The sequence below is a fragment of the Medicago truncatula genome, chromosome 1 (assembly GCF_003473485.1).
Source record: "Medicago truncatula cultivar Jemalong A17 chromosome 1, MtrunA17r5.0-ANR, whole genome shotgun sequence".
Classification (NCBI taxonomy): domain Eukaryota; kingdom Viridiplantae; phylum Streptophyta; class Magnoliopsida; order Fabales; family Fabaceae; genus Medicago; species Medicago truncatula.
Genome location: NC_053042.1, coordinates 39,455,397 through 39,482,130, shown reverse-complemented (window position 1 = coordinate 39,482,130; position 26,734 = coordinate 39,455,397). Strand labels below are relative to the sequence as shown.

Genomic DNA, 26,734 nt, shown 5'->3' with positions numbered 1-26,734 from the left:
GTTGTTAAGAAGATGAAGGAGGTTAATGATGTTGCTGGGTTTTTGTGGAACAACACGTGCCTCACCTTTTTCCTTTCCTTTTTTATTTATTTTTCATTTTTTTAATTCAACAATTTAAAATCTGACATTTTTATTTTTTTTAAATGGTTAATTACACACGTGGCATGCCAAATAAGCGTTGACCAAGTCAAAATTGGCTAAAAGGACCAAAGATGCAAAGGGGCTAAATTTTAGGGGTCAAAATTGTAGTTTTAATACTTAGGGGGTCAAAATTGCAAGTTTTTGAAAGTTAGGGGTGGAAAAGTGCACTTTAGCCTTTAATTTACGATTTTTATGTGATGTTGAACTCCTAAATTACTAATATATTGTGCTCATCATTGACCCGTGTGATAGCACAGGTTAGCAAATTATGAGGTTTTGCTTGACATGAAGGCAATTTCCGTTATCTGTCTCATTTGCAATGACTATTAACAAGAGTCAGAGTCAGTCGTTGAAACATGTTGGTGTTTATCTACCGTCTCCTGTTTTTTCACATGGACAATTGTACGTCGCAATATCAAGGGTTACTTCAAGGGATGGTTTAAAGATATTGATCAATGATGAGGACGGCGAAGATACCGATGTGACATCAAATGTGGTCTTTTTTTTTTTGTCAGGTAGCCTAGCGGCTAGAATTCACCTTATAAGGTGAATAAGTGGGGTGTCCGGGGTTCGAATTAATATTATGAATTGAATTATACAATTATTTCCATTCAACTAAACTATTTTGATACATATTAGCACTTGATATATTTATCGATATGATCGCACGAGTCAATGGTCTAGTATATATAGTAAAATTAAGGAAAGAAGTTAGGTTAAATCTAGGGTAAAATTTTGCGTTCGGATTAACTTTAAGGAATAAGATATAAGAATAAGATGATTTGTTTATTTGCTTAGTAAAATTAAGGAGAAAAATTAGGAGCTATTTATTTATTTTAATTTCCATAACAATTAATATTTTGATTAAATTAGATAGGGTTAATTAAATATGGCTAATATATAGTAAAATTAAGGAAAAAGTTAGGTTAACTTTAAGGAATAAGAGATATCAATTTTATCCTTATGAACTTAGCTCAATTGTCATGAACAATCCATAGTGTAACCCTGGAGGATTGTGAAAGAAAATTCTGGAGTTAACAAAATCTCCCAACGAAATCAAAACCCCAAACAAACCTAAACCAAACGCGATTTTAGATTTTCCCCAATTCGATCAATCAAACATTGCAGAACCATCGATTCACGATTCGTTGCAATTGCAATGACGACACCACCTTCATCCTCATCATCTCAACCCCAATTCACATATTCCAACGCCCCTTACTTTCCCGTTCCCTTTCACCTTCAACAACCCGCAACCACCTCTCACTACGCCGCACCCTACGTTGCCGCCCCCGCCGTGCAACTTCCTCCGCCGCCAATTGTCGGTCCTGTTCCACCGCCTGCTGCTTACTCCGTTCCGCAATATCAAGTTAGTTTTTTTTGTTCTTTTTCAATTGGGAAAAGAGAATTTGTATTGATTTGATTAATTGTGTTGTGTGATTGAACAGGCACAGCAATTGTTTGAGAGAGATGCACAGATAATAACTCCGGAGGCTCTTGAGAATGTGAAGGCGGCAATTGCGAGTAGCGATGTTGAGCATAAAGCTGAGACCAAGAAGAAAGCGGTTCCTCGTAAAGCTGCTGGTCAAGCTTGGGAGGATCCTATTCTTGCTGAGTGGCCTGAAGGTATTGTACTATTGTATCATGTTTATGTTTATGTTTATGTTATTGCTTTTTAATTTATTTCAATTTCGTTAATTTATTTATCTTTTATGTATATTGGAATTGGAGATTTGGTGGCAAGAAGTAGTGTGTCAGTGTGTTTGGTTTTGCTGTGACAAAGATTGATTTTGAAATGAATTGATTTTAGTTAAAAACGAGTTGAAGAATAAATTTAAGTGTAAAAATATGTTTAGAGTCAAAAGCTAAAAATCCTAGCTTTAAGTTAGAATCAATTCTAGAGTCAAAATCAATTAAGCGTGAAGACATCCAAACATGTCATAATCTTGTTTCTTCCCCGAGCCTATATGGAAATTGTATTCTTGATTTTGAACATCTATAACATAAAGTAGTGACTGATCATGATACTTGGGAGCTAGGAAGGTTTTTAAATTTTGGTCTGAGTGTAATAGTGTATGGTAGCAATCATGATATGTTCACATGCAAGGTAGGTATAAAGTTTACGATCATTATATGATGAGAAACAAGATATTGCAGCATAGGTTGTTTATCATAGGGCTCTTTTGGTTGATTGTTAATATTATTAAAAAGTTTTTGAGCAATAGATTGTGAAATTAAAGTTGTTGGTGTAGGGACCTTAAGAATGTGTTTGAAAGTTGAGTTTTGGAGGGGAGCACTTTGGCAGGACCTGTCTATCTGATATTTTTTGAATTTTTTCGAAAGAACATGATAAATAAACACATTTTTAAATATATTTTATAGTATCCTAAATTTAAAGAAGAAAAGGAAGCCCTCTTACCCACCAAAACTCTCCAGCCAAACATGCCCTAAGTTTTATTTACCAGTCCCCAGTCTTTTTTGTTTACGGGCTTATGTGTTTTGGAAGTTGGCTCCCTGTTATGTTTACTTCATCTCTCTTTATGCCTCAATCATTACCGTTTCCTTGTAACTCTTACACTTGTAGTTTAACAATTCCATTGATCCTCTCTTGTTCTTATGTTATGCTCAATTCAATTGTTGATGGATTATATTTTTTAGGAATTGCCATGATGTTTTTTCTGCAGAGATGTAGTGTCGGATTCTCTCTGTGACATTTACACAAGTTAGATAACTATTTATGGATTGATTTATCTTTACCCTTTGTATAATCAGATGATTATCGGCTCTTCTGCGGTGATCTTGGGAATGAAGTCAATGATGATGTTCTTTCGAAAGCATTCACGCGATTCCCTTCCTTTAACATGGCAAGAGTAAGTGGACGTCTTATCTAACTGAAATTCTTTTATTTTTAGTTGTGGTTGGGTTAGTTTTAGCATTTTGTATTTTCTTCTCAGATTTTTGTTTGAAGGGACAGAGTTGTTAACGATTTGTGTATCGTAAGGTAGGTCCTGCTTCATAATTTACATTTTATCAGGCCTTTTTTATGATTAAATTGATACATTATTTTGTCATCCCAGGGTTTCTTTCACCATTCATTGCTCATTGTTCACAAAGCAGGGGCACTTGAAATTATTAAATGGTGACATAGTTTAATGCGTTTGAATTTAAATGCTCAATTTGTTTAAATTAGTGTTGTGTCTGTTATTTATTTTGTTTGTTACGGGATCTCAAGTCGGTTGAATTGGAGTCAGGTCGAGTTTCTGGTTTTGGTTACCCGTGTATAAATTTACAAGTTTGGAAGCACATTAGTATCTTCCCCCTAGAAAGTATTGTGGAATTTGTTCAATAATACGATCCTGTTTGGATAAACACCTCAATTAAGCACTTATAGCGTAAATGTTTATCATATATAAGTGTTTTTGTATAAGCTATAAGTCGATTTCATAAGCTATCATGGAGAGCTTATGGAAATAAGCTGAAAACAACTGATGAACTGCCATATGCTGTTTCCATAAGCTCTACCAAACAGTTTCACTAGTGTTTCTGCCTGTATATAAGCTCAAATATGAAATAAGTCAATCCAAACAGGCTCATATGGCAATAAGGATTCAAATAGTGTGTTGGCAAAGGGGTTTTTTAAGTGTGGCATTGAAATATTCCCACCCGTAAATGTTTATCATATATAAGTGTTTTTGTATAAGCTATAAGTCGATTTCATAAGCTATCATGGAGAGCTTATGGAAATAAGCTGAAAACAACTGATGAACTGCCATATGCTGTTTCCATAAGCTCTACCAAACAGTTTCACTAGTGTTTCTGCCTGTATATAAGCTCAAATATGAAATAAGTCAATCCAAACAGGCTCATATGGCAATAAGGATTCAAATAGTGTGTTGGCAAAGGGGTTTTTTAAGTGTGGCATTGAAATATTCCCACCCATAACGAGGGATAGGTGAGAGTGAGTTCTTTTGAGTGTCCACCAGAGATAAGGGTGCTTTCAAAATTCATTTGTGATGATAAAATTGGTTATATTATATATAGCAGTTTTTGAAGACGTGAGCTGAAAATTTAAACATAGCTCTGTTTGTTGACTGATTATTGAACCAAGGTATTTCCTTTCCTAGTGGAATATGTGAATAATGAAAATCTGCATTTTACATCAAGTCTGGAAATTTGAAGCTAATCAGAGCCTTCATTCTAGGTTACTTTATGTATAGCCATTGTTTACAAAAATATAATTAATAAATAAAAGAACACGTGTTTAGTAGCTCATGCTGCGACTTAGAATTTTATTGCTCTAAATTTTGCTACCAGAAAGAAGAGGGTGCATTATTTGAGAGTGGATATATACTTATGGTCCGTTTGAATTGACTTATTTTTAAGCTTAGAAAAAATAGCTTATCCAAATAAAAAAGTTTTTATGTTAATTCATAAGTTCTCACTGACGAAAATTGTATCTTCATAAGCTGTTTTTTCATAAACAACCTTGACAAGCTTATGAACTATACATAAAAGCTTATTTATTTGCATAAGTTGTTTTACATAAGCTAAAAAATAAGTCAATCCAACCAGACCCTTAATTTCATATGAAAAACTTATGTTTATCACATTCTGTCCATTATTTTTAATTTTCACATTTTGCCTGTCTGCTAAGTGCTAACTAGCTATGTGCTTATTATTTGCAAATATGTTTGTGGTGCATGTATTTTCTTTGTAATTTGTTTTGATTAAGGTATCTCTGATCTTGTCTAGGTTGTTAGAGATAAGCGAACTGGAAAAACAAAGGGCTATGGATTTATAAGCTTTGCTAACCCTGCTGACCTCGCTGCTGCTCTTAAAGAAATGAATGGTCAGTAATTTGTAGACTTCTATGAACATCTTCTCTCTCATTATGTCGTGTTATGTCCTGTCTAAATATCTGCTTTGTTTCAATATTTCAATTGTGTAATGCCAGTAATATTGATGTTTTAGTTAGGGATATAGGTTTGCCAAAATCAACAAGGAAGCTGCTCTTTTAATTATTATTATATCATGTCTAAATATATATGCTTTGATTCAGTGTAAATATAATGACTTGAATTAGAGTGTATAAGTTTGCCAAAATCAACAGCAAGGTTTGAAATTATCAATTTAGAATGAGGTTTGAAAATTCTATACAGACATAATCATACACACAGTTGCAGATAAATGGGTTATAAATTATATGATGGAAATTTGTTTCTTTTATACATAAATAAATGGATTTATGGCACATCCAATCCCATTGTTGAATTCCGTCATTGAGGCAATAAGAAGGTCATTGTTGCTCAAATGACAATTCTACCATAGATGATTGGTCACACAAGACAAGATAGGATTAAGAGTGATATTTATCCGCAAGAAGGTAACAGGAGTTCCTATCGTAGGAAAGCTGACATATTCTTGTTCTAGGTGGTTTGGACATGTGTGGAAAAGGTCCATAGAAGCACCTTCACTGTTAAGTAAGAGTCAAATCATTAAACGAGGTTTGGAGTTACATGATCTATTTTTTTATGTGATCCATGAGAGATTATGTCGTCATGTGATCTAAATAACTGATTTCATCTAGTTGGAAGGTGCTTTGGGTGTTGTTAGTAGGTAGAGATGATTGTGTTCAATATAATATAACATATGTACCCTGACTTCGATATCTTGTTTCAGGTAAGTACGTCGGAAATCGGCCAATAAAACTACGCAAGAGTAAGTGGAGGGAGAGAACTGATTATGATGCATTGGAGAAACAGAAGGTAGCAATTTTTTTTTTTCAATGATTTGAAATTTGTCAATGCATTTTCTTGTATGTCCAACTTAATTCCTTTGTTGTTTGCATTGCAGAACCATATTCAGAAGAAGCCAAAAATGTCAAGAAAGAGTATTCTGCACAAGTGAAAATAGGCCAGAATATGTATAAACCGGGTTATCAAATAGAACATTGTTTTCAAATGATCCGTGTTTTAATCTGAAATGTAATTCCAATGTAACAAATTGAAGGTTCACCTTTAGATTTTCTTTCCCAAGAATGTGCTATTTAAAGATGTGTAAACCTCTCGTTAGGTTATGCCTCAGGCCACTTGATATATTGACAGATATTTTTTAGATACCATACTGAATACTGATGAGTTATTGGTTTATTCTGCTCTTCCTTATGTCACGATGGAGTATTTTATACCCTTTGAATGCTGTTCCAGAGTTTTAAAAAATAGAGTAAGACCAGCCTATTTCATGTAGAAATTTAGTTATACCACTTTTTTTTAATCAAATCTAGTTTTACTACTTAGAAGTGGTAAACAAAATCAATCATTAAAACACAAATTGAACTCAAGTAAATAAATATAAATGTTGCCCTTACTTAAGTAAGCTGAGAGACTTCAAATGAAGATAGTGCCCTTACTTAAGTATATAAATATGACAGTAACGCGGTTTGATAGTGTGCCAAATGATGACAAGATGGTGCCCTTACTTAAGTAAGCTGAGAGACTTCAAATGAAGATGGACAAAAAATTGCTATTTTGTTGGTTTTAAAGTTGTTGGAGTGTTGGAGAGTCCAGCGAAGACAAATCATTTCAAGTGAAGTTTGTTTTTAATTCAAAGTCTAACAAAAATGTTACAATTTAGCTTTAATATCTTTTGAAAATTGCTTTTTTGACAATACTTTCTATTGACACAAATAAATGACGCTTTTACCTCCAACGGCAGTTAACAACCGTTAGCCTAACTAAGCGCCGGCACTTAACTGCTGCTGGCTTCTAACGGTTTTAACTGCCGTTGTGTTCGTGATAAATTCAAGTTAGTAGCCATAATTCCAGACACTCACTCCATCATCACCATCATCATCTTTCTCTCAAATTTTCACTCTCTCTAAAAAAATACTACCAAATCATCCAAAAAAATTTCCACTAAATCACAAGTAAGTTATCACTTATGCTATTGTCATACATTTTAGTTAGTATATTTGTTCATATGTTTATAATTATTTTAGTTGTTGTTTAATTATTAAATTTCGAATTTTTGTTTTTAATATAGTTATGTTGTAGATCTGAAATGCTATTAACATATATTATGAATACATGTTATAATGAAGTTATATTGCTTAAATTTATATATTTTTTTTCGAATTTTATAAATTTTTTAGGGTTTGAATTTTTGTTTTTAATATAGTTATGTTGTAGATTTGAAATGCTATTAACATATATTATGAATACTTGTTATAATGAAGTTATATTGCTTAAATTTATATTTTTTTTTTCGAATTTTTATAAATTTTTTAGGGTTTGTTTAGGATTTTTAGGGTTTATGTCAAATTTTCACTACAAGTGTTTGAATGAGTTTTTCATTGATTATTTTTAATTTCTAATTATGTACATTTGAAACAATGGCCGGGTGGATCGACGTTCATGCACAATTCAACGGCGGAGAACCTCAGAGGTTGAAGGTTCGGTGCCTTGGTGTAAAATTAAGAGGTCTCAAGGATGAACTGACTGAATTCAACCAAGGAGTCAACCCCAGAGACACAAGGAGGGTGGAACACGTTCGGTATAAACGTCCAACGCTCGACGAGGGGAGAGTATCATTCACTTGGGTGGAATTAACAAACGACGAAAACGTGACGAACATGTTTTGGGAGCACAACATGTTCCAGTGGATCGATATGCGGGTGACCTTGCTGAGATCAATTGAAGATATCATCAAAAGTTTGATTCCGCCAGAAGATCGTCATTAGTACGGAATGAATGCACCTTTCAACTACAACAGTTGTTTCCTTTGAATGGGGTAATTCAAACTTGCCAAACGACAAACTCCAATGTTCGACCGGCATTCTCATTGTTCCTGTCAAAAGATTAAGTTCTTGTTAGGCCGGTTTAAATGAAGGTATTGAAGTGTCAATGAATGGACCTCATTCTTTTGACTTTTGAATACCGTCATTTAAACCAAACCTAACAAGAATTTAATCTTTTGAATGGAACTATGGGAATGTCGGTCGAACATTGGAGTCCTGCAGCTTGACAAATTTAAATTTACTCCATTCAAAGGTAACACAATTGTTGTAGTTGGAAGGTACAAACGTTTGATATAAACGTCCAACTGCAACAATTGTCTTCCTTTGAATGAGGTAATTCAAACTTGTTAAACGGCAGGAATCCAGCATTCGATGAGCATCTTAAATAATGGTATCCAAGTGTCAAGGAATGCACCTCATTCTTTTGACACTTAAATACCATCATTCAAGATGCTCATCGCATGTTGGAGTCTTGTTGTTTAGCAAGTTTGAATTTTCTCCATTCAAGGGTAAGATAATTGTTGCAGTTGGAAGGTACATTCATGTAATGTAATGCAATGCAATGTGATAACATATATAGTTGAATATGCATAATACATGTTGTTTGGAATGGAACAATAATTATCTTATTTATTCACTTTTCGTATTTATTTATTCATTACGTAATTTTAATTAGTTGAATTCACGTTAGATTTAATTAGTTTTTATTCGAATACGCAATTATTCAAAACGCGAATTTAACCGAAATTATTCCAAATGCGATTTTAATTGAAATTATTCAAAACGCAAATTTATTCAAAGTATCAATATGTCAAGCAAAATGTACCATAAAAAAAAGATCCAAAACAATTAGATATTACAACACATTACATTCAATCATCTTCCTCATCACACAAGTCAATTGGGTTGTCCTCGACAGTCCCTGGGGCACCTGCTTTTGGCTGAGGACCAAAATAGCATGTCCTCCCGCTCCTCCTCAACCTCGAATGATTATACACCAGCACCTTCGAATCCTTCTTTTTGACGGATCCATCACATGTGGTTCCGTGCCATGCCATCGGTGATTTTTCTTTCTTCTTCTTGTTCAACTCAACGTTTCCCTGATTCTGAGACATATCTACATAAACAAATCGGCGAATATCAAAACCTACATCACGTCGTAACAATTCTACAATAATTCATCAAGACCTAAACTAATCATAAAAATTATACCGTAACTAATTGTGACAATTCTATAACAAATTCAAAACAACAAAATTTCATAACAAACCTAAACTAATCGCAACGATTATACAACAATTCATCTAATACTAAAAATTCTACCATAATTTCATAACAATTCTACAATTCTAACAATTTAAACAATTCTAACCTAAACCTAACAATTCAAACAACCTAAACTATCATAAAATCAATAAACCTCTATAATCGCAATTTAACCAAAAAAAAAAAAACTAATAAATCAATCACAAAATAGCAATGTAATAGGATGGTAACAATTTACTTGATTTTGTGAGCGTAATTGACGTTGAATCCGCAACAATTGAAAAAAATGGCACCTCTTGATCTTCAATCCGCAACAATGGAGTTTTGGAAACTCTTATGCTGTTCTGTTCATATAACAGAAAGCAACGACAGTTAACAACCGCTGGAAGCCAGCGGTAGTTAACTGTCGGCGCATAGCATAACGGTTGTTAACTACCGCTGGAGGTTAAAACGTCATTTACTTATATCAATAGGAAGTATTCTATGTCAGAAAAACAATTTTCATATCTTTTAGTTGTCTCCTTGGTAATCCTGACAAGTTAGTTTTCTTTAGAAGTTTAATGCGTGAATTGGGCATGTAATGTGTCTAGCATTCAACTTGCAGATCTAAAAATGGAGTTTACACATAGTTGTAGTCTATTTTGATGATAATAGAATTTAACAAGTTTTCATACTTTCTAAAAAAAAAAAAAAAACCAAGTTTTCATACTTATGAGTTAAAAAACAAGTCCGCCCTAGTTTTCTTTCTCTAGGTTTTCTCTTACAATTTCTTCATTGAGGGGTGATTTTGGGTCAATTCTTAACCTGAAATCACTCATCTTCATCTTTTTCTCTTTATTTCAATCTAAATAAGTGATTTTCACATAGATCTAGGTTTTTTTTTTCTTTGTAATTTTATAATCTAAGTGTGGTGATTTGTTGTTCGTCGTCTTGTGCGGCGTTGTTTGATTTTCCGTCTTCGTGCGGTGTTCATTTGATTCATATTGAAAGATCGATTGTTCAATCAAATATTTGGGCGTCAACGTTGCAGATCCGGAGCCAATGGATATTCCGGTCACTTTAATTTCATCATATATTTTTGTAGGCATTATGCTGTTATAATTAACTTGGATGCTGTGAGTTTGTTCGCAAATTCATCCTTTACGTTTTAGCGGTATTGAATGATGTAATCTCTCGATTTGAATGAATGAATATCATTTTGTTTTTGTAAAAAAAATACTTATGAGTTAAAAATTCTTTCCAAAGGTTCTTGGTCAAACCGATTATGAAATTTATCAAGAATGATTTTCAAATCTCCTGTCATATTCATGTTCTAGTCTATTCACTTTCTAGGTTTTTAATGTCCTATTTTATTCTTGATTTGTGTTTTTCCACAGTACGAGACAAGGCTCATTCACCATAAGAGAGAGACATCACATCTTCACACAAAATCTTCATCTTAAGTGTTGGAGCAACTACAAGTCAATGCTTGTGCGCTACAAGAGAGGAAGACATCACATCTTCACACAAATCTTAAATCATTAGGTATATGAGTTACTTCTCTTATATATCCAATATTAAAAACTTTCATACTTGATGTAGGATTTACCACTTGCTCATTGACTAAACCAAATTAGAACTCTAAAACCACTTGTTGGAGAGTCTAGTAAAATGCCAAGAGTAACAAAGGGTCAATATTCTAGGACATCAAAAGAGGGATTAATTATTTGCACTTGAACACTTGACTCATTCATAATTGATGTGAGACTAATCAGTCACTTACAAACATGTTTGAATTCAAGAGAAACAAAAAGCCCAATCTATTTGTATTTGAAGGGCCCATTTAGCAAATTTTAACAATAAAAAAACACAAAAACTGAGCAGTTGCGTTCCATTTACAAAAATGAAATGAAGCGGCTGCCGCTTTAGCAGAAACAGGCTGAAGTCGCACCCCAACTCAACGCAGTTGCCCACCTCCGCCACAAACAAACTCCGTCCAGGTTTTTTCTGAAACCATTTTTTATCTGTCTGACTTTGTATTTAGATTTGTATTTTGGTATTTCTCGTGTCTTTGTTATTATTATACTTTTCGTTAGGGAACAATTGGTTTTTTTTTTTTTTTTTTTACAAACACTGTCTTTAATTCTTACAAGGGCCTTGGGATTTATATATTTTCCAAAAGTTAGGCATCATTAAATAGATGGTAACGTCCTATGAATCACGGTCACGGACATCCGACACGGAGACCGACACGGCGACACCACTTAATTAAGTCTAATCATACTTGTCAGTGTTGTTGTCGGTGTCTGACACAACACATGCCCGACACTGTGTCACGCCTAATCTATAGAATGTCTGTGCTTCATAACCTCTCATACATTTGTAGCAACAAAACATACGTCTTATTTTGTACTTGTTTTTTTTTTAGGATAAGCTCAACATTACATTGTCTACACATATCTATGTATTGGGCTTAATCGAGCTTGGTATATATATCTAAAAGTATGCTGATTAGAAATGTTTTTGGACGAGATTATAAATAAATATATCCTATCTTTGCAGCTTGAGAGACTCCAATCAGTATATCTTAACAGTAAAGATGAGTTATGCGACGTCTTTCCAAAACAAGGGTTTCAACTTTCACTATTTTAATCATCATAACAATAAGGGGAGTTGTGTTTTTAGTTTAAGGGAAAAAATCTATACATTGCACCAAATTCCTTTCCGTGATTATAGATGCTGCTCGTCTTGGAAAGGATTGCGGTGTAGAACTGTTTTAAGTGATAGAGTTGATGAAGTTGATCATGAAGATTGGGGCTTTGAAAGTAATACTGGCAAAAGGGTAGAATCTAGTGAACTAGTGCATTTAGTCACGTCTCTCAACTCTTCAACTTTGTCAGCAGAGGGACAGTTTGTCAGAAACGGTGAATTGACCAGCAATAAGATTCTTCAGAGTCTCTGCAGTAGAGGGAAGTTAACGGCTGCAGCAAGATTGGTTGAGGTTATGGCACGTATGAGTCAAATACCTCATTTCCCTTCTTGCACAAATTTGATTCGAGGTTTAATCAGAATTGGTCAGGTAGACAAAGGTTGCAAAATCATGAATATGATGGTTATGTCTGGTGGTGTTCCTGATACAATTACGTTCAATGCGGTTATTGGAAGCCTTTGTAAAAGAGGCCATTTAAAATCTGCTCTTGAATTTCTTGAAGGTATGAGCTTAAGTGGTTGCTTACCAGATGCAAAAACTTATAATACCATAATTCGTTGCATATTTGATAAAGGAGATCCAAATTTGGCTGTTAGTTTTTGGAAGGATCAGTTGAGAAAAGGGTTCCCTCCTTATTTGATTACCTACGCTTTGCTTGTTGAACTGGTTTGCAAACATTGCGGGGCTTCTCGAGCCCTTGAAGTATTGGAAGATATGGCAAGGGAAGGTTGTTGTCCCGATATCAATATGTACAATTCTCTTGTAAATTTTAGTTCTAAACAAGGAAATTATAAAGATACTGCTTTGGTTATTTCTAATCTTCTATCTCATGGGATGCAACCAAATGTTGTGACATATAATATCCTCATCCACTCTCTTAGTCTCCATGGGTATTCCGATGTAGTTGATGATATCTTGAAGATTATGAATGAGACTTCCATTTCACCTACACTTGTAACTTACAATATTTTGTTGAATAGTTTATGTAAATCTGGATTTCTAGATCGTTCCATAAGCTTATACATCAAAATGGTTTCTGAGAATTGTTCACCAGACATTGTAACTTACAATACTCTTCTTAATGCTTTATGTAAAGAAGGGTTTATCGACGAGAGCATTCAATTACTTCACTCTTTGTCTGGTACTAACTGTTCTCCTGGATTGGTGACTTATAACATAGTAATCAATGGGTTGGCTAGAATGAGATCTATAAAATCAGCAAAAGAAATGTATGGGGAAATGGTGGAAAAAGGAATTGATCCTGATTATATTACCCACCGTACTTTGGTATGGGGTCTTTGCCAGGTATATCAATTTGAAGAAGCAGTGGAGATATTCAAAGTGATGCATAGGATAGGACAAAAGATTAAAGGTTATGCTTATAAATGTGTCATCCTAGGACTGTGTGAGCAAAAGAAGCTTGATAGTGCGATTCAAGCTCTAGACTTGATGGTAAAAGCTCAATGCAAGCCAGATGGGAAAATATATTATACTTTACTTAAGTCTGTTGCTAATGAGGGTATGGTAAACGAGGCTAATGATTTGCATCAGAGGTTGATCGAGTTGAAGATTCTAAAAGACGGATGTTTGATAGTAGGAGCTCACACTTAGATTGGCCAAACTCAATACTTCTTCTGGCCATGTACAAATTATATATTCCTTCCAGGTGATTCTTTTTATTCTTTTTGTTTGATTATAAATGTGTGATTCTGATCCTCTCCTGTTTAGATGGGTTTTATCCAATTTCTTGATTGTGAGAGTTGTACCTACATGTTCAAGTTAAATGATGACTACCTCAACAAATGTATACTATTTTTTTTTTTTTTGAATCAGCAAAATTTATTGGAACGCGATACCTGTACAAGTTGTACAAAGATAATCAACTTTACAAGACGTACAAATGTCGCGTGCTTTTGCATTGATGTTTCATGTTAGGCTTAATTGCACTTTTGGCCCCCTATTTTTTCAAAAGTTGCGATTTTGGCCTCCTAACTAATTAAAATACAAAACAGCCCCCTATGTATTGGATCTTTGGCAGTTTTGGCCTAAGTCAAAAGTGGTCTTGGGGGCCAAAACTGCCAAAGATCCAATACATAGGGGGCTGTTTTGTATTTTAATTAATTACGGGGCCAAAATCGCAACTTTTGGAAAGATAGGGGGCCAAAAGTGCAATTAAGCCTTCATGTTATTGTTTATTTTAACAACAATGTTTAGTAGTTTGTGTTATTTAACGAAAAAATTGAACTCATAATAACTGCTTTATCACATCAACCCCGTGTCTCTTGCTTCAAACCAACCTAAGTTTTGTTATTTTGGTGCAGTGACTTTTGTAATTATTCAAACTAAAAAATGTGTAATAGTGACGACTAAGTCTTCAAGTTTTGTGCTTCTAGTTCATTTTATTTTTGGTGGAACTAATTTTTTTTCGAACAAAAATTGTGTTATAATGATCGTTACCTGCTACCATGTGATTTTTTATCAGGTGTTCTTGTAGTTGTTTATTCTTTTATGTAATGTATCATAATTATCATGGTATCTCTATTTGTCTCTTTCCTCTTAGAAAACTAGAAATAACATTGTAGCTTGCATGTTTATGGTTGCTGATTTTACTGTGCCTTTGTCAATGTCAGGAAAGCTTGTTTGGTTGGGTACTCACCTATGTATTGCAATGTTCAATAGTATCAGGAATCAGAACTTGGCTCTGGGTAAAATTTTGACTATGGAAGTTGACATACATGTCTTCATTGCTGGTTATTTGACTATCTGTAATGTCAATTTAATTTCCATATTTGCAGATTCTTAATTAACTCCGGTTTTGTAAGTTGACGTGTGTTGTTCTTATGTTGGTTTTGGTAGTTCTAAGTTATCTATATATAGTATAATTTGTCCTCTTCTTACGTAACATATTGAGCTTTACACATTTTTGGGCTTAATTGAACTAATCCTTAACTAGAATCCTTAGCAACGGAAAAAAGTGAGATTTTGTATACAATTTACAGAGGAACCCTAATTCTTAACTAGCATCTCAGTTTTTGATTCCTCGTTGATTTTTTATTTATTTTATACATATCTTTATTTTTAAAATTTGCCTTATTACGTACCGGTACCTATGCATGCATCATGGATAAAAGTTGATCTCTTTGAACAATTGCATAAATCTAAACCATATGCTTTCAAGTTATGAGATTTCCGGTTCAAAAAAAAGGTTATAATATTTCATTTCTGTGGTGTACAATTTTTCCAAGTCACTGAATAACAATTAAATACAACCTCTGTAAATTTGAGACAGCATATACTCGATAATAACATGTATGTCAAAAGCAAATATCCGTTTGATAATTGTCTGAACTTCAAACGACCTTTTAAACAACAAATCGGGAGCAATAAGTTGGTGCTCATGAAATTGAAATGAACAAAAATCTTTTGAGAAGACCTTCACAAATCAATTTTATGGCCAAAAAATTAGTTCATTCTGATGATAAAGCAAGCTCTTTGTGCGCATCAAACACCGGAAATATTTTCTGAAAACGTTTGAACGAATCTTCTGAAATTGCATCCATATTAACAAGTAAGTTAGCCAGCTCCATTGCGTCATATCGCCATCCAGCAAAACCAATCCCTTGAATCAACAATGTGTAAGTGGTTTCATTTGGCAGACATCCTTCGTTAACCATAGCAGCCAGCACCTCAATAGCATCTATGATTCTTTGCACTTTGCATAATCCAAGAAGAACAGTATTGTAACTAATAACCGTCGGCTGACACTTTTCACTCTCAAACATATCAACCAACAACTCAATTGCCTGATCCACCAATCCATCTCTGCACAAACAAGATATAAGTGAATTATATGTGATCTCATCAGGATCAATGCCATTACTTAACATCTCCAAAATCATCCCTAACGCTCTAATTTTATCGCCACTACTCCACAACGCACCAAACAATGTATTATAAGAACCTGCATTTGGAGGACAACCCACTTCACCAAGCTTCTCAAAGATATTCAAAGCCTCATCGGCATTTCCATTCTTACACAAAGATGCCAAGATTGAGTTATAGCTAAGAATATCAGGCAAATGACCACCTGATATCATGTCATCCAAAAACTCAATAGCCAAATCCACTTTTCCTTCTCTACAAAGAGCAGAAATCAATGGATCATAACTATAACCATCAGGAGCCAGCGCTTTCTCCTTCATAACCTTCAACACATTCTTTGCCTCGTCAATTTTTCCATCACGACATAACGCAGTAATCAACGTACTATACGTTATAGGATTCGGCTCACAACCCTTAACAAGCATATCAGACATCAACTTCTCCCCATATTCCCATTTCCCTTCATTCAAAAGATCCCTCAACAAAATATTATAAGTACTCACACCAGCAACACAGCCATTCTTACTTATCCGACTAAGAAACTCAAAAGCTCTATCCAACATCCCTTCTTTACACATACCATTCACAACAACATTATACGTATACCTATCCGGTCTCAACCCTCTCGACAACATCTCATCCAGAAGCTTCATGGCCTCATCAATACCACCTTGAGTAATGGTTGCTTCAATCAATATCGTATAAGTTATAACCGTCGGCTTACAATTATCTTTCAACAACTGATCCATAACCCTTAAAGCCAAATCAAGCCTGCCCCTTCCACAAAAATTGCCAATCAAAATATTATAAGTAACAACATCAGGCTCAAAGCCTCTCTTTTTCATTCTATCAAGCACCTTACTAGCATGATCAACTCTATCAGCTTTACAAAACCCACTTATAACTGCATTGTAAGCAAAAACATCAGGCTTACCGTGCTTCTCAAGAATCTCCATAACCTGAATCGCTTTTTCGATCTTTTTCATATTAAAAAAACCCTTGATCAATTTAGTGCAAAGAATAACATCAGGTTTATAACCACGATTAACCATGTGTTGAAGAAAGTATAAAGATTCATCGTACTTAGCTGATTTGCATGATCTGTTTAAGGTTTTCATGAAATTGGTGTCTCGGAAATCGTAGTCTTGGTCGTGTTTTGTTGGTTTTGTTTCATTGACGCGGAATTGTTGTTGTTCATTGTTGTTTGTTCTTCTTCTTCGTTTGTTGTTGTTGTTGTTGGCTTCGTTTAGGAATAGAATTGAGGAAGTGATGATGATTGTGTTGGGTTTTGAATGGCTTGAAGTGTGGATTCTGAAGTTTAACGTGTGTGAGAGGAATTCGGTTGAAAATGTTGTCATTGATAATGTTGTCGATTATGGATTCATTGATGAACAGAAAATGTATCGCATAATGGATAAGGGACTGGAACCAGTTAGAATTCTGATGATTACCCAATTATCGCTCATTCCCAAAGTAAAAGTCGAAAATGCCCCTACATATGTTAACTTGCGTAGCGTGAGTTAACATGCGCTAGTTATAAGGAGAACGTAACTTAAGTCACGCAGCGTGAGTTAAGTCACGTAGCGCATGTTAACTTGCGTTAAGTACTATTTTCGTTCAAAACCCAGCAGGCAACCACAGAGCTCCTTTTTTCTTTTCGTCCACCTCCAAAAACCCCAAAAGTGCGAAATTTTTGGTAAAAATACTCATTCCAAATCATTGCAAATCGTTAGGAAACAAGTTTCTACGCTCATCAAGCATCAAAGAACAGGTAATGTACCGTCAAAACTTTTTCATTTTTGCTGGTTTTGCTGATAGTTTCGTTTTTCATTTCAGTAGGCGTAGGGCTCAGCGTGAATTAACTCACGCTAGTTGTAAGGGAAACGTGACTTAAGTTGCGTAGGTAGATAGCACTGGCGTGAGTTAACTCACGCTACTGACAGTAGCCCAGAATTTGAAATTTTGCGCCACTTTTTTTATTTGCTTTGCTTGCCGCACAAGTCACTTATTTATTTTTTCTTTGTTTTTTTTTATTGAGTTGACATTGAGTGGCATGGTTGAAAATGTGGCGAAGGATTGCGTTGAGCCGAAACTGGGCAAGAACAAAGCTTCCGGCGTAGGTTCCGGCAAAGGCAAACCAGCCAATGATGTGAAGTTTAAAGTGAAAATTTCTTTTCAGGTTGAAGCTCACATAGTCCACAACCAAGCAAAACCGTTACCTACCGGTAACTTTGAAGAGAAGCCTAAACTGGTACCTACCGGTGTTTGTGTTATTCAAGTAAACACCGGGTCATTTTTTACAACAAATGAAAGATGGAAAGATCGAGAAGAATACCATCATCTAAAGCAAGCCTAACAAGAATTTAATATTTTCAAAGGGAAAACATGAACGCTAGGCGAAATGCTTGAGTCATGGCCGTTTGGCAAGTTTGAATTACCTCATTTCAGAGGTAAGACAATTGTTGTAGTTGGAATGCACCTTACCCTAACTAATGACGATCTTCTGGCGGAATCAAACTTTTGATGATATCTTCAGTTGATCTCAGCAACGTCACCCGCATATCGATCCACCGGAACATGCTGTGCTCCCAAAACATGCTCGTCACGTTTTCGTCGTTCGTTAATTCCACCCAAGTGAATGATATTCTCCCCTCATCGAGCGTTGGACGTTTATACCGAACGTGTTCCACCCTCCTTGTGTCTCCAGGGTTGACTCTTTGGTTGAATTCAAACACTTGTAGTGAAAATTTGACATAAACCCTAAAAATCCTAAACAAACCCTAAAAAATTTATAAAATTCATAACAAAATATTATGCAGTATAACTTCAATATAACAGGTATTCATAATATATGTTAATAGCATTTCAGATCTACAACATAACTATATTATAAACAAATATTCAAACCCTAAAAAATTTATAAAATTCGAAAAAAAATAAAAATTCAAGTAATATAACTTCATTATAACAGGTATTCATAATAGGGTGGGGATATTTTGACTCCAAGAGTAAGTGTAATATCTTACTCCAAATCTTGATCTTTAATTCTAATATTGGTTAATGGCTTAGATTAATTGATATGATAGGCTTTAATTTCATTTTCTATTGTAGTCAACACTTATCACCACAAAATAACAAAACAATAAATGTCTTTTAATTGCATGATATTTTTTCACACAAAAATATTTTTTGAGGGTTAAATTAAAATCCTTTCCTTGAAATAAAAATTTCAAGATTCACTCATTCTATTCTATTCCTTCAAAAAAATTGCATAAGAAAAAATTTTTTGCATATATTTTTTTACGCTAAAAGAATTTTTTTTTCTTCTCCCTTTACTTTTTTTACGCTAAAAAAATTGCATATATTTTTTTTTAAAGAAAACAATTGTAAAATTCAAAGAATTGCATATTTATTCTTTCTCCGGTTACTATTTTTTATACGACATTTTTTTTTTTATTTCTTCATTATAATCATGATCTTTTCTTATGTTTTTTTTTGTAAACACACATTTTTGTACTAATCTGTCACGAAAAAAAAGATGATAGAGGAAGTAACCCTGGTCTTTTCTTATATCTAATTCATTTACAATAATTGCATAAAAAAATTGGGTATTTTCTTATATAAATAACGAAAAATTAAAATAATCATCTCCATCGTAATTAGTTTTTGTTGTCACTAACATACATAGATGTTGGTGTTATTTGAGAAAGAGCTCAAGAATTCAACATAACATAAAAAATAAAATAAAATAAAAAAATAAAAAAAACTAAAAACACGTGAATCCAACATAACATAAGTAAAATTAGTTATTTTAATCATTAATTTAAATTAAATAATAAAGACAACATGTACAAATGTAAGAACACTTACCTACACATGTATTAATCATGTTTAATTTTTATTTCAAAGAAAGGATTTTAATTTAACCCTCAAAAAATATTTTAGCGTGAAATAAAAAAAAACAATAGAAGAAGAAAAAAAATCATGTAATTAAAAGACATTTATTGTTTTGTTATTTTGTAGTGATAAGTGTTAACTACAATAGAAAATGGAATTAAAGTCTATCATATCAATTAATCTAAGCCATTAACCAATATTAGAATTAAAGGTCAAGATTTGGAGTAAGATATTACACTTACTCTTGGAGTCAAAATATCTCCACCCTTCATAATATATGTTAATAGTATTTCAGATCTACAACATAACTATATTAAAAACAACAACTAAAATTATAAACATATAAACACATATACTCACTAAAATATATGACAATAGCATAAGTGATAACTTACTTGTGATTTAGTGGAAGAAATTTTGGATGATTTGGTAGAGTTTTTTCAGAGAGAGTGAGTGAAAATTTGAGAGAAAGATGGTGAAGATGATGGAGTGAGTGAGTGTCTGGCTACTGACTTGAATATATTACGAACACAACGGCAGTTAACTGCCGCTTGAAGGTTAGCGGTTGTAACTGTCGGCGCATTGCCTAACGGCAGTTAACTGCCGCTGGGGGTAAAAGCGTCATTTACTTGTGTCAATAGGAAGTATTCTATGTAGAAAAGCAATTTTCTAACTTAAATAGGAACCAGGTTAACTTTTCATTCAAAACACTAAGTGTGTGTTTGGCACCACTTTTTTCTCCTCAAAACGTGGGTTGCTTTATGGAAACACCGTTTTGCTCTTTTCATGCTGTTTGGATGACTGAAAAAGCAATTTTGTGAAACGCGTTTTTGTCTCCAAAACTCAGTTTTCATGAAGCTGAGATTCATAGCTTCTACGGCAAATCAAAATCACTTTTCAACCTTTAATTTCTCAAGGGACAAGTACTTACCTAATTACCCCTAAATTCAAGCCTTCAATTTTTCTTTCTCCCAGTTTTCTTCCTTTTCATTACTTCACATCACTTCAACCTTCAATTTTCTGCTACTTGGGAAGATTTTGCAAATCCAAGCTTTCAATTTTCTTCAGATTTTCCTCTATTTTTTCAGATTTTGTGGTTAATCTCATTACTCATGGTAGATGTGTTGGTTGGGTGAATTTATTCCTTCATCTTTCCCCCTATATATGATGCTTATGAGCTACTTGTGAGAATCATTTCATTGTTCTGCCAAGGCCTAAAGGTAAATACATATTCATAAAAAAAAATTGCTTTGTTTTCTTGCTTCAAAACTGTTAATTTCTATCTCTATTTGCTCTAGTTGTTATAAATTTTACCTTAATTTTTTCATCCTGTATCAATGCATTGTATGTGTTTGATAAATAGTCTCAAAGAAGAAAACAATTTTCTTATTGATATGTTTATGATGATTGTTCTATTATTATTGACATGTTTATGTTTTTTTTTTCTCTCCTGTTGTTCTATTTTGAGCAATGAGTGTATTGTTTTTGTTTAAAGTTATTTGGTGTGAGTTTAAAGTAATTGAACTTGAATGAAATAATGTAAGAAAAACAACTTACAACTTCAAGCCATTGTTGAATTACTAATTTTTATGCATTTTCATTCTTAGATAAACCTTTTCCAACCTTTACAAAAAAGAGTTACATTTAGCACAAAGTAACAGAACTTCTTCTAGTATTTTTTTTTTTTTGTTTTCTGCTATCATTTTCATATGCACAAAACAAGGATATTGGTGTCAGTTTGATCAAGTTCCTTATGTATAGTTTGTTTCATTTTGTTATCATACTTTTGTGTATATAGTATTATGGACTCACTTAAGAGGAAAATTTCTGCTAACCCCCCATCAACTAACAATGAGGGTCAAAGTTCCAAAGCTAGTTGGAGGGATATTAAAGCCACTGAGTACTTTGTGAAGGCATGTTTGGATCAAGTTACCAAGGGTCAACGAAATGGTACTTGTTTTACCAAGAAAGGATGGCAAGGTATTGTTTCCCAATTTCATGAACAAAGTGGACTGAATTATGACAAGGTACAATTGAAGAATAGGTATGATAGCTTGAGAAAGGAATGGAAAGTATGGTATAACTTGTTTGGAAAAGTTACCGGATTAGGATGGAATTTTGAGAAGAACACCGTTGATGCATCCGATGAATGGTGGGAGAAGAAAGAATTGGTATGTGAATCACAAATATTTTGTTTAGGATACTTTTATGTTTATATTTACCATAGTTTTATATGTTAGGTTATGAATATGCAGGAAAATCCTCAATATGCAAAGTTTAGAGACAAGGGACTTCCATTTGCTCACCAACTAACCACACTTTTCAAGGATGTAGTGGCTAATGGAGAGCATGCTTGGGCACCATCAAGTGGTGTATTACCTAATGAGAACTTGGGTAATGATGATATTGATGTTGGCTTGGATGATGCAGAAGGTTCGGGTGATAGTGAAGATGCAAGCATTGGAGCAGCAACTGGTTTTGAAAATATTAACTTGAATACATCACAAGGAGCTGTTAGTCAAAGTAGTGGACAAAAGAGAAAGAGAGTTATTGGGGCTGAACAGAAAGGAAAGAAAAAAGCTACTCCTTCAACGTCAATAGCTGAGGCTGTTAATGTTATTGCGGAGACTTGCAAGTCGCGGAATGAGGCTATAAGTAATGCATCTATTGGTGAGGTGATGGCTGAGATTCAAACCATGGAGGCAGTTACTTCTGATTTAGAGTTTCATACAATGTGTTGTAACCTAATGATGTTTAAGCCAGCTAGGGAGATGTTTGTATCACTGCGGGGTTTTGAGGAAAGAAGGTTGATTTGGCTCAAATTTGCATCATTCAACCCTACTCTATTCATGAGGCCGTGATTTGGAAAAAAAATTGGGACAAGAATTGGCTTAGTGATGTGTCTTGGACTTAGCTTATGCTTTTGGACTTAGTTTATGTATTTGGTTTCTTAGTTTATGTATTTGGTTGCTTAGTTTGTGTTTAGATCTTTATTATGTCGCACTATGTGTTAGGATTTCCCTTTATAAATTCCGTATTAAGAACTCAAGTAATATGGTGATATAAAACCTATGTATTATGCCTTGTGAATTTGAATGAAGTGAATTTGTTACATGGTTGTCTCTGTTATTTTTTATATGTCTTATGACTTATTGGTTATATTATTAAATGGTAATGGAAACTATTGTGTCTGGCAGGCAAGTGTGTACTAGTTTGTGCTAAGCTGCAAAAGGATGTACTTTATGTAGATGTGTTGAAGATTGGGACTACAACAAAATTATCATCTGTGTCAGGTAATAAATTCTATGTACTAGTTTGTGCTAAGCTGCAAAAGGATGTACTTTATTTGAAATGGCTTTAGACCCTGTTTCTCGTAACCTGGGTTTGATAAATCAGAAAATTGTCTATGTACAGAACTTTTATTGGATGAGTGTTTAACAAAATCAAAAGATTCTAATTTGTGGAAAAATATGGTGAATTTATGGCCTATAATCTTAAGTAGCTTGACACATAGGATTATTTGAAACAGTGAACCATTTCAAGCTTGAGAGCATTGTTGGTTTGATGAGGGATTAAAAGTGATTGATCTTGATATTAATATCTCTAGAACATGTTAATGAGCAAGAGGAATAGAGAATGAATGATTTGCAAGGGTAGTAATGTTTGCGCGTGGCCTGGTGAGTTTTGTGGAATTCTCAGTTGCTCAAACTTATAAACATATATGCTCAAGTCCTTAACAGCTGCAGCTAGGTGCTTTTTTCTGGTTCTATGCGCGTGTTCTAACTGCTGAGATTTTTCTATTATGCTGTTCTGTTTCAGAGGCCTTATGTTGTTGTCTGCTGAGATTTTTCTATTTTGCTTTTTTCTGGTTCTGTGCGCGTGTTTGTATATCATTCATAATAATTTTAAATTGCCGGCCACCTTTTAAGATATATTCAATGCACGTATTTTTTTTTAGAAGATTAAGAGGATTCATTGAATACCAGTAACCTTCCTTCACTAACCAAATTACAAACAAGATAATTATGGGCTCAAGGGTATGCAATGCACATGTATTTTGGTGCATGTATTATACTGACAGATGGGATACAATGGATGGTAGTGTTTATATATTGTGATTTATTTGCTTTACTTCACAATGGATGGCGTGTTTATATATTGTCATTTACACACAGGTCCACTTTATTAAAATGAATGTTTGGAAGGAACAATTGGAACACAATACACAAGAAGAAGAAGAAGATGATGATACATTTGAAGAATCCTATATTTTGGCTGCACTACTTGGTGAGTATGCAACAAAATATTTATGCAAAGAGCCATGTAGAACTAGTGAGCTCACAGGTCATGCATGGGTTCAAGAAATATTGCAAGGGAATCCCACTCGTTGTTATGAGATGTTTCGAATGGAAAAACATATTTTTCATAAACTTTGCCATGAATTGGTGGAACATGATTTAAAGTCTTCTAAACATATGGGGGTTGAAGAAATGGTTGCAATGTTTTTGGTCGTTGTAGGCCACGGTGTCGGTAATAGAATGATTCAAGAAAGATTTCAACATTCGGGTGAGACTGTAAGTAGACATTTTCATCGTGTACTTCATGCATGCCTTAAGTTGTCCTTCAAATATATTAAACCCGAAGATCCTATGTTTTGTGAATGTCATGCCAAAATTAAAAATGATCAACGTTATTGGCCTTTTTTTAAGAATGCTATAGGAGCAATTGATGGTACACATGTGTCATGTGTAGTTAGTGCTAGTGAGCAACCAAGGTTTATTGGAAGAAAAGGATATCCAACACAAAATATTATGGCTGTATGTGATTGGAATATGTGTTTCACTTTTGTATTAGCTGGTTGGGAAGGCACTGCCCATGATGCCCGTGTTTTTGACAAAGCTCTTGCTACCGCTAACCTTAACTTTCCGCATCCTCCTCAAGGTATGTTATACATTGCCTTACTATATATGATTAATTTGTTATATCAATAATTAATTTATTTTCATATTTTAATAATTAATTTATTTTTAGGTAAGTATTATTTGGTAGATTCTGGTTATCCAACACCAATAGGGTACATTGGTCCATATAGATGTGAACGTTATCATCTTCCTGAATTTAGACGTTCAAGTGGGTTCGAAAATCATAATGAAGTATTCAATTACTATCACTCAAGTTTAAGATGCACAATTGAAAGAACTTTTGGGGTATGGAAGAATAAATTTGCAATTCTGCGTAGCATGCCTAAGTTCAAATATGAGACACAAGTTCATATAGTTGTCGCAACAATGGCAATACACAACTTTATTAGAAAGAGTGCTGAAATGGATGTTGATTTTAATCTTTATGAAGATGAAAATACAGTCATTCACCATGATGATGATCATAGATCAACTAACTTGAATCAATCCCAAAGTTTCAATGTAGCTTCTTCTTCAGAGATGGATCATGCTCGAAACTCAATCCGCGATCAAATTATAGCGTATAAGCTAAATAATTAAAAATGTAATAATTTCAATATTATATTGCACTTGAACTTATATTATCTATTATCTATCTATTTGTAATATATTTTAGTTTACAATCGTGTAATTTGTCATTTGTTTTACATCTTTTTATGTTTATATTATTTTATTAAAAATCACCCAATTGATAAAAAATTATATTAAAAATAACATAAATTAATATTATTTTAAAATTAATTTTGGAACCAATAAAATTCATGTATGATAAATTGAAATAATTTTTTAATGAGAATGAGTTTTAAATACAATTAAAATGATAGTTTAGTCATTATACATTCAAAATCAATTTTGATTCAAACTATCCAAACAACATCAACCCACATGAATCACTTTTAATAAAGTGTATCCAAACATAAATCAATTCACATTCAACTCACTTTTAACCAAAATCAATTCTCTCAAAATCAATTCTATCAAAATCAATTCTCCCCGCCGCCATACCAAACACACACTAAGGAGGCTAGAGATAGAGAAAGGGTTAGAGAGAAGTTCCAAGAGGATTCAAGCTAGGAGCAAAGGGGAAGTGGATAATTAGCTTAACTTTGTGAAGAAAAGAGGTAAGGGGGTTGGATACTTATTCTCATAATCACTTTTCATCTTGTTCTAGCTTATAATTAATTGATGAATTGATGATTTTTGAGGTGAAAATTAGGGATGTTAACAATTGAATTTCTAGTTTATTCCTTTGGGTGGATTATTAAACTGGGTGAGCTTTTAAAGTTGGTAGTTTTTCTTATCTGCATAAAAAGAAAATTTACGAACCTTTACAAAAAAAATTCTTGCAAAACTGGGTGTTTAATTAATTGTGTTTTATGGGGAACCGTGATTAGAAGACCAACCTGCAATTGTCAATATTCACAAAACTAGGGAAATTTTACCTAAAAGTATGCATGCTAGATTAAATTGTGGTTTTCAGTTAAACCATGATTCTTTTCCTTTAATCTTTAGTGAATCCAAAGGGTGATCTTAATGTTAAAATTGTGCTTCTATGCTGTGCTTTCGTGTTGGCTGTGAACCTACTGAGTCTAAAATATGAGTTGTTCCAATTTGGTATTAATGTATGCTTTTGACTCATGTCTGTCTAGTATAAATTAACTTTTGGGTCATGCTTATATGGTTGCAATTGATTCTATATGTGTATTATGACTTAAAGAATGTATCATACTTTGGGGTAGTGTAGTGTAGACTTAAGCTATAACGACATAAACCAACTGCAAGCTCTGTAAATGCTGCTACGACACTGTTATTTTACTACAAATCTAGTGTGGCACATTGATGCTATTTTTTTTTATGAAACAAAAAGAATTCTGATATGTGATAAAAGTTAGTAATAATGCTACCTATTTAGCCTTTCAATAAGAGTATAATTTGTTTGATTGCTATGAACATGATTGATTTTTCAAGTGTCCTCCTTTTAATTGAAAGTTACCCTGTTGTTTTTGGCATACCATTCGTTTTTTTTCTTAATATTCATTAATTAATGTAACAACACGTCTTTAGATCTTGTAAAAAAACACAAATTATATTTTTAGAGGTTAA

General features: G+C 33.6%; 4 protein-coding genes across 7 annotated transcripts; 3 read left to right on the top strand and 1 right to left on the bottom strand.

Moving 5' to 3' along the window:
- Positions 1 to 1,138: 1,138 nt before the first annotated feature.
- On the top strand, positions 1,139 to 6,290 carry LOC11416641 (RNA-binding protein 42). 3 transcript variants are annotated; one of them, XR_003011396.2, is made up of 7 exons: positions 1,139 to 1,510; positions 1,590 to 1,767; positions 2,914 to 3,011; positions 3,096 to 3,142; positions 3,219 to 3,280; positions 4,894 to 4,990; positions 5,821 to 5,844. XR_003011396.2 is itself a non-coding variant. In XM_003590916.4 (6 exons), exons 1-6 carry the CDS (start codon positions 1,301 to 1,303, stop codon positions 6,046 to 6,048), a joined length of 723 nt encoding a protein of 240 aa, XP_003590964.1. In that variant the 5' UTR covers positions 1,142 to 1,300; the 3' UTR covers positions 6,049 to 6,290. The 3 variants fall into 3 exon arrangements, 1 of the variants encoding a protein (XP_003590964.1); XR_005643556.1 differs by lacking the exon at positions 3,219 to 3,280; XM_003590916.4 differs by lacking the exons at positions 3,096 to 3,142; positions 3,219 to 3,280 and adding an exon at positions 5,995 to 6,290 and having other exon boundaries at positions 1,142 to 1,510; positions 5,821 to 5,906.
- A 4,741-nt stretch (positions 6,291 to 11,031) lies between these two features.
- Positions 11,032 to 14,793, top strand: LOC11426390 (pentatricopeptide repeat-containing protein At1g08610). Its single transcript, XM_003590913.4, has 3 exons — positions 11,032 to 11,181; positions 11,744 to 13,557; positions 14,522 to 14,793. Exon 2 carries the CDS (start codon positions 11,781 to 11,783, stop codon positions 13,500 to 13,502), a length of 1,722 nt encoding a protein of 573 aa, XP_003590961.1. The 5' UTR covers positions 11,032 to 11,181; positions 11,744 to 11,780; the 3' UTR covers positions 13,503 to 13,557; positions 14,522 to 14,793.
- A 343-nt stretch (positions 14,794 to 15,136) lies between these two features.
- LOC11413581 (pentatricopeptide repeat-containing protein At3g04760, chloroplastic) lies at positions 15,137 to 17,214 on the bottom strand. The gene has a single exon (XM_003590912.4). The coding sequence runs from the start codon at positions 17,129 to 17,131 to the stop codon at positions 15,359 to 15,361; it is 1,773 nt and encodes a 590-aa protein (XP_003590960.1). The 5' UTR covers positions 17,132 to 17,214; the 3' UTR covers positions 15,137 to 15,358.
- Positions 17,215 to 20,392: 3,178 nt separating this feature from the next.
- On the top strand, positions 20,393 to 25,254 carry LOC11410016 (L10-interacting MYB domain-containing protein). 2 transcript variants are annotated; one of them, XM_024781845.2, is made up of 4 exons: positions 20,393 to 20,890; positions 22,868 to 22,963; positions 23,846 to 24,611; positions 24,702 to 25,254. In XM_024781845.2, the coding sequence occupies exons 3-4, from the start codon at positions 23,861 to 23,863 to the stop codon at positions 25,169 to 25,171; spliced, it is 1,221 nt and encodes a 406-aa protein (XP_024637613.1). In that variant the 5' UTR covers positions 20,393 to 20,890; positions 22,868 to 22,963; positions 23,846 to 23,860; the 3' UTR covers positions 25,172 to 25,254. The 2 variants fall into 2 exon arrangements, with proteins under 2 accessions (XP_024637613.1, XP_003590957.1); XM_003590909.4 differs by lacking the exons at positions 22,868 to 22,963; positions 23,846 to 24,611; positions 24,702 to 25,254 and adding exons at positions 21,469 to 21,841; positions 21,926 to 22,839.
- The last annotated feature ends 1,480 nt before the right edge of the window (positions 25,255 to 26,734 follow it).